General features: G+C 47.3%; 1 protein-coding gene across 1 annotated transcript in view; it reads right to left on the reverse strand.

The window, feature by feature from the left end:
• The window catches only part of RNF150 (ring finger protein 150), a 239,388-nt gene that overhangs the window by 28,621 nt on the left and 193,254 nt on the right, over nucleotides 1-17,513 (reverse strand). Inside the window, exons 5-6 of the mRNA XM_055317069.1 lie at nucleotides 17,103-17,199; nucleotides 9,455-9,665 (exon numbers count right to left, since the gene is read on the reverse strand). Of these exons, the coding sequence (XP_055173044.1) occupies nucleotides 9,455-9,665; nucleotides 17,103-17,199 (308 nt within the window). The remainder of the gene's footprint in view (nucleotides 1-9,454; nucleotides 9,666-17,102; nucleotides 17,200-17,513) is intronic.

Genomic DNA, 17,513 nt, shown 5'->3' on the forward strand with positions numbered 1-17,513 from the left:
TATTTCTGTTAAAATTGCGTGAGGGATACATGAATGGAGCAACGCAGTGTGCCTGTCCTGGGATGGGGGGCGGGGGCCCACTGAGAGAGATTTTCTTCCTCAATTTGAGACCGAAAACTCTGAACGTGGTATCTGGGCCTCAGCACCCTCATTTGTTAAATGGAAATAATGCCACTTCCAAAAGATGTTACAGGGCTCTTTCTTTCTTTTCTTTTTTCTTTCTTTCTTTCTTTCTTTCTTTCTTTCTTTCTTTTTTCTTTCTTTCTTTCTTTCTTTCTTTCTTCTTTCTTCTTTCTTCTTTCTTTCTTCTTTCTTTCTCTTTCTTTCTTTCTCTTTCTTTCTTTTCTTTCTTTCTCTCCCTCTCTTTCTCTCTCTTTCTTCTTTTTCTTTTTCTTAACAACTTCCCTAAGAGAAAATGAGGATATATATATATATAGTATCAACTGTAAAAATAAAAAGCATTATAAATACACCAAAACTGTATGTATAGTTAGAACTAAACGCCAAACTGTGTATTCTTATGCGTTATCAATACCTGAACACAGGTACCTCACACCCACACCCCTATCTGTTGAAGAAATTCAATGCTTTTTTCCAAGTATTGCTTCCCACTGCATAGCATCGATATTAAAGCAGAATCAAGAGTCGCTCCGCCTAGTATTTTGCTTTCCGTGCCGTGCCACCATAACCATCATTTAAAAAATCCCCACTGAAACGAACCAGGGGTGGTGGAAGGGGAGGTGGGTGGGGGGTGGGGGTGACTGGGTGACGGCCACTGAGAGGCGCACTTGATGGGATGAGCACTGGGTGTTATTCTGTATGTTGGCAAATTGAACACCAATAAAAAAATAAATTTATATAAAAAAAATCCCCACTAAAGGCTGTATAAGAGCCGGGTAGGTAGTGCCTAAGAGCTCCTGTGAGGAGATGGCTGTGACATTCTGGGTCCAGGCTGCACTGTGTAGGGGTTCCCAAGGGAACCGGGACTCGGACAGTATTGGTCCAGCCATCTACGCCCATTGTCTTTCTAAACGCTCATCTGATTCGAGGAGATGCTGCACCTCCTAAGACCCTCTTCTGTCCCAGAGAACGTGGCAGTGGGGAGAGAGCTGGGGGTACAGTCCCCTGCTAGTTGGCCTCGTGGTGCTGGAAGGGGTTGGACAGCAAGAAGAGCCTGCAAGTGGGAATGCAAGATCTTGACTGAGCCTTTCTCAGTGGGCCTTGCAAGGGTGCCAAGAGGGAGTCTAATTTTAATCACAGAGTTATGGAACTAGAAAGGATTTTAGAAATCATCTGCTCGGGGTACCCGGGTGGCTCAGTCGGTTAGGTATCCAATTCTTGGGTTTTGGCTCAGGTGGCGGTCTCATGGGTCCTGGGATCGTGCCTCATATCCAGCTCCTCACCCAGTGGGGAGTCTGCTTGAGGATTCCATCTGCCCCCCCCACTCACATATGTTCACACCCACACACACACACTCTCTCTAAAATAAATAAATGTTAAAGAAAAGAAAAAAGAAATCTTATGTGATAATCGAGGGAATGCAAGTGCAGAGGCTGAGTGACTTGCCCAAGGTCACACAGCTAATTGGAGGCCACATCGGGACTAAGGCCCAAATTTCCCCCCTTGAGCTAGTGGTATTTCCCTTATGCCATCTTACCTCAAGCAGCTCCAGTCATGGCCCGATAGTTACTTTTTTTTTTTTTTTTGTCTGTACCACTGAATTTCATTTCTCGACTATTCTGACTTACGGCACCCGTGATTCTGAATTTCCCGAGCCCATTCTTATGTCACTCAAAAGGCATTTTCAGCTGTTCCTGCTCTCTTAATTCTGAGTAATTGGAATTTCCTCGTGATACGCTTTAGAACTGAAATGCAAAGAGAAATGTCATCTTAGTTGCCCTCCGTGCTACTCAAATATGGGAAAAATGCTGACCTGCCAATTGTGTTTCCTGCCATCAGTGGCCACATCCCGCTGAGATCCACGTTCAGCGTGACGCTGTCTGGCAAAATGCAGGGCTGCCCAAGAACAGCTGCTGAGCTGCGACACTCGCCCAAAGCCGGACGGCACGGGGAGAAAGCCATCCAGCTGGAGATGCTGCTCTCAGTGAGTAGCTCAGAGCATCTGAGACACGTTCCCAGATATGGATGCATTGGGTCTGCTGGCCGGGTTCCTTTGTTTCAGGCAGTTAGGTTTCTTCTGAGTGGATGGTGTGTGTCACGCCCGGGCTGCGAACTGCGATACTGCTCCCCCCAGTCATCGCCATGGCTCCTCGTGGGCCAGGTCCCTGGAGCAATCAGCCCCCCCGGTCTCTGAGCCATCCAGCTCACCAGCTAGCTCAAGGACAGCTTCAGCAGAGAGACGGCTGTTGTGAAGAGGAGAGATCTTTGTGATGAGCACATGCCTCGATCATCAGGTGACCCAGATGGCAACCGCCCAATCCACCAGCCACCAGATTTTCCACAATAACGGTTCTCCTTGATTAAAAACATTTGCCAACCCAAGAGAGCCCACTCAGGGCCAGGCTCCCAGGGTTTTCCTGTCTTGGGCATCTGGTGCCTCTGCCAGGAAGCACCGAGGACCTGTAGATTTGCAAACAGCCTGAGAGACAATTAATCCACTTAGACCACAGATATATCGCCCCTTGGAGCACTCAGCCCGGGCGTGACACACACCATCCACTCAGAAGAAACCTAACTGCCTGAAACAAAGGAACCCGGCCAGCAGACCGAATGCATCCATATCTGGGAACGTGTCTCCGATGCTCTGAGCTACTCACTGAGAGCAGCATCTCCAGCTGGATGGCTTTCTCCCCGTGCCGTCCGGCTTTGGGCGGACGCGGCTACTCACTCTTGTCCTCTCTCATAAACCATGGAAGACCTCGGGTAGATGTGCTTATTTCTGGATGCACCAGCCTATTTTGCAGTCATATAAAGCCTGGAAATTGCTGCTTTGCAAATATAGCAGAGTGTAGCTGCACATTTGAAACAGAACCATGACGCCTATGCCAACCCTCCCTTTTTTCTCTCAGTTGTCTTGACTCAGAGGTTCAAAACCGGGTTCCCTGGAAAATTCCCGAATGCACGGTCTGTCTTGTTTTCACGTCCAGGCTGTGGTCAGAGCAAGGCGAGGGGCGTTTAAAACTTCTGAATGTAGATGTCCGAGTGCTTCACCAATTGCTCCCCAAATAGTTAACAAAGAACTTAAAAAAAATGAGTGGATGTCCCCTTTGGCCTAATTTTAAGAGACTGTGTCTCTAGGAATGAAGGATCCTCAGAGAGGCTTCTGCTGAATCCCTCAAATCAGAGGAAGCAAATCATCCCAGAGACTATACGCGAGTGTCTGAATGAACTTTTTGGAAGTTTTTTTTCCATAATTAGGATGGAGTATGTGTCCCTGGAGAGCTCCTGGGAATCGCAGGGGGAGCTGTTAGTGGCATTTCCCCCCCTATAAATGGCTTTTTTCCTGGGCTGCAGTTTCAGCTGTGCTTTAGCAATTATTTTTGTCTCATGGATGCATTTTGAAGAGTTATGAACGTATTTTTTTTTTCCCCAAAAGGCTGACCCATCTCTAGGTTCTTTGGAAAGAAACCATAGTTTAGTAGCACTCAGGGATAAGACTGTGGTCCCTCCAGTAAAGATCATCAGGATGTTCAGAAATCGATTCTTTTGCACTCAGGGGGCTCTTCCTGACTGTTTCTACTGACGAGGCGGTGGACAGCGAAGAAGCAAGACAGGCCCCCCCTCCCTCCCCTTTGCTCCCCAGCCCACTGCTGCGCGTATAATGGGTACAAAGGGGAACCTGTTCTAGGATTCTTGACTGCACCACCCATTTTGAGGTAATAAAGACGAGGGAGCAGGAGAGGAAGGCAGAGAAGTGTCTGGGCAGAGAGTGTCCTGCTCAATCCCATCCCTCTAGCAGAAGGGGCAGGGAAGGGCTGGCTTCCCCAACCAGGCTCAGAGAGGGGTTCCTAGAAGGGAACCCTGGAGGGGATTCTGAAATGCGCCCTTGTAGACAGGACTCCGAGAGAACTGACTTAAGGCTTTGAAAAGGCAAAGGAGACTGTGACTCAGGTCTCTTCCCTGCCCGGGGTGGGGGGGTAGAGAGGAGAGGCGGATGGCCTGCGCGAGATCGGGGGCCAAACACAGCGGCTGGACTGGAGAGGACTGTCAGGGCGGGTATGGGGGAGGAGCCAGGGCTGGGGTGGGCTCCACTTGGGCCCTACGCACAAGGGCCTAGAGGGTAAAGGCCCTTCGGCAGACAGAGGCTGCAGCGGGGCGGCAGGGGGCCTTGTGAGTAGGCAAGAGGTGCACCCGTGTGTCCCGAGGCATGGGCATTCCAAGGAAGAGGGCCCTGCCAGAGAATCTGTGTCGGGACCTGCAGGGACTTTCAGGACTGCCAGTCACCTAGGAGTGAGCCAGGTCCTGGGCCTGCAGGCATTGCCACCCACGGTAGGAGAGCATGATACCCACTCAGTACATTGAAAGTGGCAGAGAGGCCAAAACAAGGATGCATTTTAAACACATCACAAATCGTGTCTGCTTAAAACGCTGGATACACTGCGTTTCCCCACCCCCCAGGATCAGAAGCGACAGGAGGTTGGGGAAGGCGGTCTCCCGGACGAATCCCGTGCCACGTCTCATCTCGACTGGCCGGGTACATAATAATTCGCAGGTATCGCCTCCTTCTGCGAAGCCTGAAGACCCGGCCTCCCGGGCAGACACATTCCGGCACATGCCCACAGGCACGGGGGCAGCTTGGCGGTGTCTCGATTTGACCCACCTCCATATCTCCTTCCAGCTCCCAGCACCCTCCAGGCCTCCCACCCTCCCCCCTCCACCCCCTGGGCCGAGTGCTGCCTTTTTCTAGTTGGAGGCAGAAGGAGTGGCAGGTGGGTGATGACCGAGAGACAGTGCTAGAGGGCTAAGAAGGGCAGTGACTCGATAAGGCAAACGGACGATTTCCTCAAAAAGGAAAGGGAAGGTTTCAGACGGTCCCGAGAAGATGTGGGGTGGCACCGAATGTTTCTGGGGAGCGGGAGTAGAGTCTTCTCCTTCTGCGTCTCTCTCTGGCTCTTGTCTGCAGTCTGCAGCCACACAGAGCTGTGTGTTTAGCTGTGTCTTTCTCTGATCCTCAGAAGCTCTCTTCCGTGTGGAGCAAATCCAGGAGCCTGCAGCCTGGGCCCGGGGAGTCAGAGGCCAAGTGCGTTCTGGGTGCAATTCGCAGGGAAAGACCCGCGAGGGACATCTGGGTGTTCATGCAAATGACCCCTTGCATGAAGATGCGGGAGGAACAGTGTGCGACTGGGGACGGCCACGCGAGGTTGCAAAAGGCAGAAATTCGGAAGCATCGGGTTCATGCATATGAGAACATCCTCCTCCCAAATGCCGGATTTGCAACGACTTTGGATTTCCTTTGCTATGTCGATGCTTTTCTTTCTTCCCTTTCCCGAGAACTGGAGATGATCCTTTAATGCCAGATTTTCCCCTCTTCACTCTACAGGCAATCTGTTCTACACCTTCCCCCCTTGAGTGCTGAAATGACTTTTACACGCGTTTGATTGATCACACACCGACACCATTTGCCAGACGGGAAGAGCGGAGGTAGGGACGGGCATGCGAGTAGGAGCTGTGCACATTTTCGCTCTTTCAGAGATTTAGAAAAATGGGGGGAAAGGAATAAATACATGAAAGAAGGGAGCAAGCAACTGTGTTTATTTTCTTCCCTTGTCCATCCTCTGAGTGTTGCGCGGCTAAGCATGGAGCTCCGGAGCCAGGGAGTCCTCTGGATGCCAGCCCCACCTGTCACTAGCTAGCACCTCGGGCCGGTCACTCGGATCTCGCTGTGCCTCCATTTCTGCATCAGTGAAATGATAATAAAAATCATATTTACCTCATAGGACTTAAAAGGGTGCCTGAGGCACTGTTGATGTGGTGTATTTGATAGCTACTGTTATTCCCTCGTTTTCTAGTCATTTTCTGGGTCTGTAGAGATGTGAGGTGGGAAAGGATAATGTAAAGAAAAGTCAGGTCCCACCTCGACCGGGCTCTTTATTTGCAATTTGCGGCAATAGTGCATGCCAACGACACTTCATTCTCCACCCACGTTATTTTTAGACCGCATTAGAGCTGGTTACGACTGCGTTGATGAGAATTTGAATCTTTTCACCCCTTTATTCACACATCTGTGTTTGTTCATTTACGCGTTAGTTATTTGAGTCAGGGCACTAGGCAATTTACAAACCTTTACGAAGCAAAGGATTTTCTCCTTAAGGAATCTAAAGCCGTTCGGTTAATGGTATAAACGATTAATACCTAATCAGAGTGACTGTGTTTGGAATATTCTGTTAAATCCCAACAAATAAAACTAATCGGAAATAAATGGTCGGGGAAAATATTTGGAGAATAAACTCAATTTCTGCACTGGGACTCTGACATCTCTAGCCCTAGTCCCGTATACCATCAATCTTCCGACCACAGATATGGCCTCAGGCCTCTTGTTTCCTCAAATTTACCAATATCTTCCTTGACAATGACCTGGCATTTCTCCTTCTGTTGAGCAGGAGCCGCCTGCGTCAAGCTTAGACTGAACACGTCTACTGAACGCCTGCCATGGCCTAAACGCCCTGAGTCTATGTCAGGCACAAAGAGCTTAGGGATTCCGAACTATATGGGTACAGACCATGATTCTATAGTTCATTTTTTGGATGTATTTCAGCCCACAAGTTATCCTTGCCACTTGTCATCCGGGCTTTATGGAGATATATGAAGTATGTATCCGCCCTCAAAAATAAGGAATCTCACAGATGACACATTTTCTCTTGAACGTGAAATAATATTTTATGGCAAGGGAAAGGATCTTTTATTTATTTATTTATTTATTTTTTGGAAAGGATCCATTTTTGATGGGGTTCTTCGTACGGGTTTGAGGAAAGCAAAATGTTGCCAGGCCTTTCCATATACTTCACTTAAGACAACGAACAGTGAAATGTCTGAGGCTAAGCAAAGATGTCGATAAATGGAAAAACTGCAGGACAATCTCGTACTCTGGACAGGGAACTTCTTGTTTGATCGGCATCAGCCACTTACCCTTCCGGGCCACGACTGTCTCATGCTAAAAATTAGAAGCTTATCACGGTAAAGATTAAATTACTTTTAAGGTCCTCCTATCCTGAAAATGACGAGGATTCTAGAACTATGCTCTTTGGTATGGTAGCCACTAGCCCCATGTGGCTCTTAAGCACTTGAAATGCAGCTTGCTCCAACGGAGAGGTGCCGGAAATGTAAAACACACCCCGCATTTTGAGGAGTTATCAGAAGAGAAAGAATGCAAAATATGTTGAGCGTATTGGGTTAAATAAAATATGGCATTAAAATGAGCTTAACCCATGTTTTTTACCCTGACCACAGAAAATGTGAATTACATACGTGACTTACCATATTAGCGCCCAACGAGGACTTCAAGACAAAGGGATCGAATTCGTCTTTAAGGACAAACATTATATGGTCTCATTCATTTGGGGAATATAAATAATAGTGAAAGGGAATAGAGGGGAAGGGAGAAGAAATGGGTAGGAAATATCAGAAAGGGAGACAGAACATAAAGACTCTTAACTCTGGGAAACAAACTAGGGGTGGTGGAAGGGGAGGAGGGCGGGGGGTGGGGGTGGATGGGTGACGGGCACTGAGGGGGGATGAGCACTGGGTGTTATTCTGTATGTTGGCACATTGAACACCAATAAAAAATAAATTTATTATTAAAAAAAAAAAGGACCACTAACGTGTAAAGGTCACTCTTTCAATATTGAGGGCGTTAGGCCTCTAACAAGTCAAGCTTCCAAAATTAAAATTCTCATCCACTCAACACTAACAGCCAGGCAGGGGCAGATATTTGCCCCCAAGTTCCTCTTGAAGTTACTTTCTGTTGAGGCCCCGTGGACGCTCCAGTTACGATGCTCAGCAGCAACCCTTATGGGACTGTCTCAGCTCTGCCGTAAGAGTATCAGGAAACACACCCAAATGTCAAGAGCGATTATTTCTAGGTGGGGTACTGAGTGATGTTTGCATTCTTTTTTTATTTTTTGCTTCATGTTCCAATCTTTCAGCCGTAAGACCTATTAATTTCTTCATCCGCAAAAAAAGCCTATCTTTACATTCCTGCCCGAATGATTTTTACAAATTCTACAAATATCACAAATATGTAAAAAAGAGACCGACTGAAAAGGAAATATCCCAAAGGCTTTCCCCTGCTTTTCTCCATTTCCGAATTTTCTAGAGTGAATAGGTTACTTCTATCAAGAGAAATAATACATCTTTTTTTTTTTTTAAATTTCAATATCCACCCACCCTTAAACCTTAAGCCGAAGTTAATTTGCATGCTGCTTTTCTTTCTCGGGAAGCTTTTCTCTCTACTGTATGAGAGTAAGAGCCGATACTTTAGGTTTTAGCTTCAATCTCGGTGCTAACACAGTTATTTAATATTTTTATAAGTACATGGCGGGGGGGGGCACCTGGGTGGCTCAAGCAATGGTTAAGGGTCTGCCTTCGGCTCAGGTCATGATCCCAGGGTCCTGGGATCGAGCCCCGCATCGGGCTCCCGGCTTGGCAGGCATCCTGCTTCTCTCCCTCCTTCTGCACCCTGACTCATGCTTGCTCTGTCTTTAGTGGCCCCTCTCTCTCTCTTCTCAAATAAATAAATAAATAAAATATCAAGAAAAATTTTATGACTACCATCAAATAGAACCAGAGTCAGAGCACACATAGAGGATGGGGAAGGACTCCAAAAGGTGGCGTAAGATGCCGCCTGCCGTGTAGGGGGGTTTAGGTGGCACCGTAAAAACGCCCGTCTACAGAAATGCCATTTACGTCGGAGCCCTGCAGCAGCGGGGAGGGCACCCCCTGCACGCAGCCCGGGCCAAGTCTGTTCAGCCCAGAGCAAACTCTCTCTCTCACGTGGAGGGAGCTGTGCCTACCCCAATCCCACTAAGGGTCCCTTGCAGTTGCCTTTCCACTTGCCCTCCACTTGCAGAGACCCGAGCCGCTGCCCTACCCACTCAGGTACCATGGGGAAGGCCACGCTGTGCGAGGCAGGGAGGCAGGATGCACCCCGCTCTGCTGTCCGGCCTGCTGCCTTTGGAAAGCACTGGGCTGCTGCTGCTGCTGCTGCTTTTTTTTTTTTTTTAAGTATTTATGTATTTATCCATGAGAGACCCAGAGAGAGAGAGGCAGAGACGCAGGCCGAGGGAGAAGCAGGCTCCCTGTGGGGAGCTGATGCGGGACTTGATCCCGGGCCCTGGGGTCAGGCCCTGGGCGGGAGGCAGGCTGGGCCCGGGCGCCCCTGGCATGGGCTGCTCAGGGCCGGGCAGTATGACTGCTCGGCTGGCCAAGGTATATACTCACTTAACTTCTTCTTGAAGACCAGCGTCTTTCTCTAACCCCGTCCGGGCCGAGCACTTACCGCTGGTGGTAAAGACGACCTCTCCGTCCTGCGGGGTGGGCTCCGCGTCCGGAACCACCTGCAAGGCTCCCACGGTCCGCACGGCAGGGTCCAGAGTGACTGAACTTTCGTTTACGGTCGTGTCGCTGGCGCCCGTGATCTGGTTGGTGGGTGGGCCTCCCAGGGACCCCTCGAAGTCGGTGGGCAGGTCGTCCATGCAGTCGGCATTGGGCTGATAGGAACAGAAAAGCATTGGTCCTGAGAGTTCGTCGCCAAGTTCGAGAGGAAGGGTTTACAGCTGAAACATTTTGTCTCGGTGGGAAACCAAAGCTCTTTACTGTTTCCTCCCGGATCAGTTAAAAAAAATACATTCCGTTATAGTTTCTGCAATTAACATGAAAACATCTTCCCAAATTGCCCTTTCCAAGGGGTCCGTTTAGATCTAGATAGGACGTTCTAATTCCAGAAGCAGCAATATTCACGTATTAATATAATACTTGGCAGTGGCGTGGGAGGGGGGGCACGGTATTTATTTATAATGATAGCCCTGCCCTGAATGCAGTTTGCTCCTCATATAGGAAGTAGCCGGCAGCTGGTCATCACCCCCAAACCCATGCGCCGTTCGCAAATGCACCGATGACATGAGAGCAGGGAGGGGACCCGGAATCGAACTCATGGCGAACTGTTCACTAGAGATACACACAAAAGCACAGGGTGAGGGCATTTTTGTTGTAGCAGCGGTTAAACGTAAGCCAAAAACTAGCTGTAAAAAAAAAAAAATAACCTATTCGCTTAACATGCAAATTGATCATACGTTTGTCAAATCCTCTAAATTAAAATTTTAGAGTATAGAACTCGGGTGGATACCATCTCGTCTAATTATCCACTCATTACGAGATTTCCCCTCCCTCCGGGGCCTCATCCTCAGATCTCTGACAGCCTCACTGAGTAATAGAAAAATGGGGAGGTCTCCGCGTTGCAAGGCCGCCTGTGTTGACCAGTTTTGTGAGACTAACCTATCTTTGGGCAAAATCTTACTCTTTGCAAGTTTTTCTCTTTGGTCTTAGTTCTGCGAAATTATATTGAATATATCTCAAACAGCTTTTACTTGTTTTCTGCTTTTTTAAAAAAGATGTTATTTATTTATTTGACAGGAGAGAGAGATAGAGAGAGAGAGAAGGAGCGAGAGGGAGAAGCAAGGAGCCTGACGCAGGGCTCGATCCCAGGACCCCGGGGTCATGACCTGAGCCCTGACGCTCAACTGACTGAGCCACCCAGGGGCCCCTCTCAAACAGGTTTAAAAATGATTTTCAGTTGTTATGACTCTTTCTAAACTCAAAGATTATTTTTAAAAGATAGTGTTGCAGAGATATGGTCTTGAGAAATACTAAGAATAGCTATGAATTAATTTTTTGTTTTTGCTTCATTTAAACATCAATGTTGCCTCGCGGGATGGTAATTCTGTGGTTTTGCACTCCCAACAGATGCAGATCAGGACAGGCAGGATTAGGTGAGGAAAATTCTGGATTGGCACTGATTGAATTAACATCACTACATGACTATACTGTGTTCAAAGCTCACCCAAAGGGAGCATCCATAACTCATGGACTCCCTGGGAGCACAAAGCAAGAAAGCCAAAGTGGGGGACTCTTGTCCTAATTTTCCACTCTTAAACCAGTCTCCCAAGCTCCTCGCCTGTGTTTCCAATAGTCAGTTGCAGATCTCCATCAATCTCATAAAAGTCTCAAATTCAGCTCATTCCTTCTTTTTCTGTATTCTCTTTCCATTTCACCTTCTTCATCTCTATTGGAAGTGAGCCAATTCATTGAAACCCAAGTTATCAAAAGTCAGTTCACTGAATGACCAACCCACCATATTTACTGAACTTAGAGATTGTGACGCTGGACATGAGCAGGTATGTTCCAAATGATCTCTCCCCATTCGCAGCCTCCCCATTTCCTTAAAGTTTCTTCCCTGGGATATCCTATTCTCTACTTTCTCATCAGAGCCCTCTTTAAAACACCACCACCACCACCACCACCACCACACCACCACACACGTATGATGCTTCATCTCTCTTAAGGAACGAGTTATAAGCTCCTTGGTGGGGCAAAACAGGGTCTCTAAACCCTTACCCCAGCCTTTGGAAACACAGAGCATATATTCCCTATCCCAGGGCTGCAGCTTATGTTGTTCCTCTGCTCAGCACCAACCATCCCCAGGTCTCAAACTGGCTGTGATGAATTCCCAATCATCCCTCAATTCCCAGGCCAAATGTCACCTTTGCTAAGTAGCGTTCCCTCCCAGGTAGCATCTTTGATATTGTGACACTTTATAGGCATTTTTCTCTCTCTGTTATGGTTTATTTGTAGCTGTGCTGGTCTCACACTACTACTCCACAAGCTTTCTTCCCCCACCCCCCAGCTTTATTCAGATATAACTGACATGTAATATTGTAGTAGTTTAGACAACAGAATGATTTGATATATATATATATATGTATATATATACACATATATATATTTCCAGTATATATATATATTTTTTCCAGTATATATACTGTATATATGTATACTGGAAAATGATTAACACATAGGTTCAGTCACTACCCACTACCCCAAATAGCTACAAGTTTGTTCATGTGATGAGAACTTTTAAGATCGACTCTCTTAGCAACTTTCAAATATACAACACAGGATTGTTACCACGCTGCGCTTTACGTCCCCAGGATTTATTTATCTTATAATTTGACCACCTTCGCCCATTTCACCCCTACCCCGACCCTCGGCCTCTGGCAACTACCAGGATGTTCTCTGTTTCTAGGAGTTCAGTTTTTTAGATTCCATATATAAGTGAGACATGAGCTCTAAAAAGTGAAGCCACTACATTACGTTGATCTTGAGTTTCATGCCCGCATATGGTGTCTGACAATTATTAGGTACTCGGTAGATGTCAATTTGAATATTTTGAGTCTCAGTTTACTACTATGAAAAGCTGAGAATGTCAGTATCTGCCCTAGATCAATTACGGGAGGATTTGAGAGAGTGCTTTAAAAACTGTCAAGTTAAAAAAAATAATAAAAATAAAAATCTTAAAAAAAAACTGTCTAGTTTTGTGCGAAGGTAAGGTATGCTATTCAATGGTAGCAGAATATGCCACCCCAAAATGTTGCCATTGGCATGAGGATTATTTTGAGCTAAACACAGTTGAAAAGAAGCAGATAAAGAAATGTTCTCTGCCCTCCTCCCATCTGCCTGAAAGTAGGACATAAATTTGTAGAGGTGGCCCCCTTCCTTGTACCAGGAAGAGAAGAACATTCTCATCACCGGAGTCTGGGAGTTGACGCCCAAAATGGATCTGTAAAAACACACCTTCCTAACACGCCCTTATCTGCCATTCGTTTGCCTCAGCTGCGTGCTTTCCCACAATTTGCTGCCCTAGAAACTCCAGGTCCTTTACCTCTGTCTTTTCGCTTCTTTAAAAATTTGTCCTTCTGTGAAGATGCTCTAAATGTCCAAGTTCTGACCACCCCTTGGAGTTACTCATCCCTAAGGGCTCCCATGTGCATGTGCAATGCACGTGTTAATAAATGTCTGGTTGTTTTTCTCTTGTTAATCTTTAACCAGTCTCATTTACGGGGCCCCAGCTGGAGAACTAGGAGGGTAGAAGGGAAAACATGTTTTTTTCCTTCCCCTACACTATATAAAAACATAAGCAAAGCAACTGTGTGTGGGGTGTCAGTGAAGATTTCACGACGAGCGTACTGTGCTGCTTGGTCTTTCATCCGTAAGCATCTGAACACAATCATAGATGTGATAACAACTGACATATTTTTCAAAATGTTGACTTTGCTTGTTGATATCATTCCTTCGTTTTATCTCTTTTCCTTTTTTTTTAAAGTCATTAATTTTGTTTTTGTTTTTTTTTAAAGATTTTTTTTTTAATTTTTATTTATGATAGTCACACAGGGAGAGAGAGAGAGAGGCAGAGACACAGGCAGAGGGAGAAGCAGGCTCCATGCACCGGGAGCCCGACGTGGGATTCGATCCCGGGTCTCCAGGATCGCGCCCTGGGCCAAAGGCAGGCGCCAAACCACTGCGCCGCCCAGGGATCCCTAAAGTCATTAATTTTGATGCGGAGTGTTTCCTTTTACTTTGGGGACTAGTGGGAACTAGTATTATATCTTTAACAAAAGGGGAAAAGAGAAAGAGCTAATTAGCTCAGTGAGACTGCGACTGGTGGCACGCATGAGTACGGTATTGAGTAGACTGCAACTTAGAGAAACTCACAGTTCACATCCACACTAAGTGGTTCATCAAATAGAAGAATATTTTGAAAAGAAATCCAATTTATATACGTCTAAGAGAAATGACAGGCATGATGTTTGGCAGAGGATGTCAAATGCCACCTGCAAGTGAATATGGTAAAGGTATTCGAACTCAGGTGAGCATGGGGCTACTCCTCAAATAAGCCAACCCCTAAAGAGTCAGGAACCTGGGAATACTCCAGCTACATGGGATTTTCTATTCAACATCTCTCATCCTATTCTTATCAGGGCAACAGCGACAGGAGAAGGTGTTTGCTGGGATATGAATGGCCTGGTTGACATGGTACCTTGTAGGAGTGAGTACTGGCTAAGACCTGGGTCCCATCATTCTACAAAGACACGCCTGGACCTGACTGGGAAGACAGGAGGCACCGTTGTGTAGATAAAGGGATGAAAAGCGCCCCTGCCCTCTTTACAATGTAGTATTTTATTTCTTTCTCTCTCTCTTTTTAAAGGTTTATTTATTTATTTTAGAGAGAGTGAGAGTGAGAGAGAGCAGGGGGAGGAGCAGAGGGAGATGGAGAATCCCGAGCAGAACTCCCGATGCGGGGCTCGAGCTCATGACCCTGAGATCATGACCTGAGCTGAAATCAAGAGAAGGATGCTTAACTCCCTGCACCACTCAGGTGGTCCCAATAGTTTATTTCTCTTGGCAAAATATAATAATAATAATAAAAAAGATACCCACTGCAATAGGAATTTCCTGATCTGCCAGCTGGGCTTTCATTCACTACTAGCTCATCTGAGGGAAATCCAATCACGAAAATGTCCCCAGCTTTCAGCTCTCCACTGGCGTGTATTCGCCCCCCCAGTACGGGTGTACACAAGGATACTCAGTAGAGGCAACAGGAGCAAAACCGCAAAACAAGCCGAAACACCTTACCACCTGTATCTGGACAATTGAGTTGGCCAAGATTACAACTGAATCCTTGGTGAGCGGACACTGTTCAAAGGAAGACCAGACTGAATTTCATAAATATGATTCTGTGACTGAGTCTGGAGGGCAGCGATGCCACAGGCATTTGCTGGGCACTTAGCATATGAAAGGGATACACAGAGGTAAGAACCAACAGGCGTCACTTGGTAGAGACGGGCAAGCTCTTTTCAATTTTCCTTGAGAATGGAGTACAAGGAACTTAGAAAAATGATAAAACAATCTCTTTAAGCTGCATAAAAAGGGTTCCAGCCAGCTATGGGAAGTATTTGCTAATTGAGAAGGCTGTGAGCTTGTTCAGTGACATGGAAAGTTACAGGAGTGCAATAACACGTCATCTTTTTGGTGTAGTTTAGGCACGTATATTTGCACCCAGTGGCCAAGTATGGAGTGGAACAACATCCCAGATTCCTCCCAGATCCAGACGTCAGTATCATCCTCTGGGACAAAACCAGAAAGGCCCTGGGGAGGCATGAGGGCAGCCATATGCGTTGGTGCTTCCCGAGAAGTAGCACACATGCCCTCTTCTTCCTGGAGCATGTTCTGTTCCCTGCGTCGAGCTCAGATGTGTGTCATGTTCCTGTTCCTGTTCCTGTTCCTGTTCGGCTGGCCTCTATGAATCCTTGGTAAAATCCAAAAGATGCTACCAGTGTTTATTTTTCTGGAAGTCAGTGTGCTAAGTAAAACCCTATCCTCCGTACTTGGTGGGCACGGAGCCGTGAACAAAATGTCCAACTGCTAAAAAGTAAAAATGTTATTAATTTTGGAAATAAGCCCGAAGGCCACCCGATAATTCTATTTTTAAAACAATATCCATAGCCTGAGCTCATTCTCAAGTAGCTTCTGGAGAAGTCATACCTTCTCTGGAGAAGTCTGAGGTCAAATACTAGTTAGTACAGAACTTAACTACCAGGGGTGGTTTGGTTTCATTGTCCTGACCGGGAGGCACTGGGATCGACATTTAGGAGCTTCGAAAATACCGTGAGGAATAGGTGCTGGGTCAAATAGAGCGGCTGTCTGCCTTTAATTGTAAGTGTTCTAAAGATTTTGGCGACTAAAGACAACATGCACATATGCAAGCACACACGTACACACATTTCCCCCCTCCCCTGTATGAGCCAGCTGCAGCTAGAAGTGTGAAAAGTCCAAACCCTGAGCTCCATTTCCTAAGCTCCTCGTATCTGGTGGAGACGTTGGGTTCTTACTAATATTTCATGTTCACTGTAATTGATTTTCACCTTGAACGCACTATGCATTCACAACCCTGGTCTGAAAATTTAATGCACTGCCGTTCAAAATCCAGCTCCAAGCCAGCGTCACACAAGTTGATTTGTGTTCGGTGTATCAACCATGAAAAACAGCATCCAGCCGGCAGGGAGGCAGCTGGTACCGGGTAGAAAATTCAGCCACGGCAGGACCTCACAATGCTTCAGGTTTGCCCTCTCCGACGGGGCCACCCTGATGGTCCGAGGATAATTAGCCCCTCGGCATTGAAGGAAACCCCTGATATCTGGTCCTTTCTTCTCTAGTGATATCTCGGGACCGTTAACATTCTCTTCACCCTCTGCCATTAGCAGTGAGAAGTGACAGCAGGGGGTGTAGCAGAGTGGAGGGGACGGGGAGGCTGCCCTCTGGATCCTGGCTGTCTAGTTGCTTCTAGAAAGTGCTCAGGATGTTCTTCTCATCCCTGTGTGCAGCCCTCGGATTTGGTGGCCTGGCTTGCTTCCTGCCCTCACCACATCAGCTGGGGTCTCACCAACCACCAGTTTGTGGGCTTTAACACAGTCTGGGGAAGAGCCTTCCCTGCAGCAGCAAGCCGCCAGCTGGTGGGATTCTCTTTGCACTGGGGGAGTGACTACATCTTCTAAACCTCTAACTGAGTGCACCGGTGGGATGGTAGCGCTGGAATTAAGTGGCTCTGGTTCCCTGTTCTCTCTGCAGAGACCTGAGGTTGAGCACGGGCTCTGGGCCAGGTTCCCCTGTCCAGAAGAGTTCCTTTGCAAGGAAAGCTAGGTGTGCGGCAGCACAGAAGGCGAGGCGTGCGGCTCTCCTCGCAGGCACTGAGTAATGACACGGGAGGCGAGCAAAGTGCAACTGGGCCGTCCAGCCTCTGCTGTGTCCTGCCTGCACTCACACCCTGGGGCCCAGGTGAGAAGCCTACGAGCTGCATAAGCAGCATCTTGATTCACAGACACAGATGTGGTGAGAGGGTCGTGACGTTCTCGAACTGAGAAAAAGCGAGAGGAGAAATGTTTCCAGACATGTGCGTTCTCTCGGGGCCTCGACAGAGGACGCCCCTGCCGTGCAGACGAGGGGTTAGAGAAAATCCAGGTGTGGGGTTTTCTCCCTGCTTTGGGGGTAATGCAGAAAGACACACATTACGAGGCTGTAGGCTGTGCTGTGCTTACCGGGATCCCTAGGGCTTTAAGAATGTTCATCTTGCACATGGGACAGGTACGATGGTCTAGAAGCCAGGGGTCAACACAGGATTTGTGGAAAAGATGCCTGCAATGAGAACCATACATCTTAGAGCGGCGGTAACTGCAGACACTACCTAGTCCACCACAGCCCAGAGACTTGTCCAAGGTCACTCGACTGCAGGAGGCAGAGCCAAGACTCACACCTCCGTCTCCTCACTCCTGGGCCTGTGAGATTCCTCTTACACCCTGTGCTGATAGACTCAAAATTTCTCTGGATCCCACGACTGTCCTATATGATTCACAACTGAGTCTTCCAAGTTTCAGAAAATGGAGAGAATGAAGACACAGATTTTTTCTCTTTCTCGCTAGGAAGAATGCTTAGTGGAAAGAATGTCAGTG

Source organism: Nyctereutes procyonoides, unplaced genomic scaffold (genome assembly GCF_905146905.1).
Source record: "Nyctereutes procyonoides isolate TBG_1078 unplaced genomic scaffold, NYPRO_anot_genome, whole genome shotgun sequence".
NCBI lineage: Eukaryota > Metazoa > Chordata > Mammalia > Carnivora > Canidae > Nyctereutes > Nyctereutes procyonoides.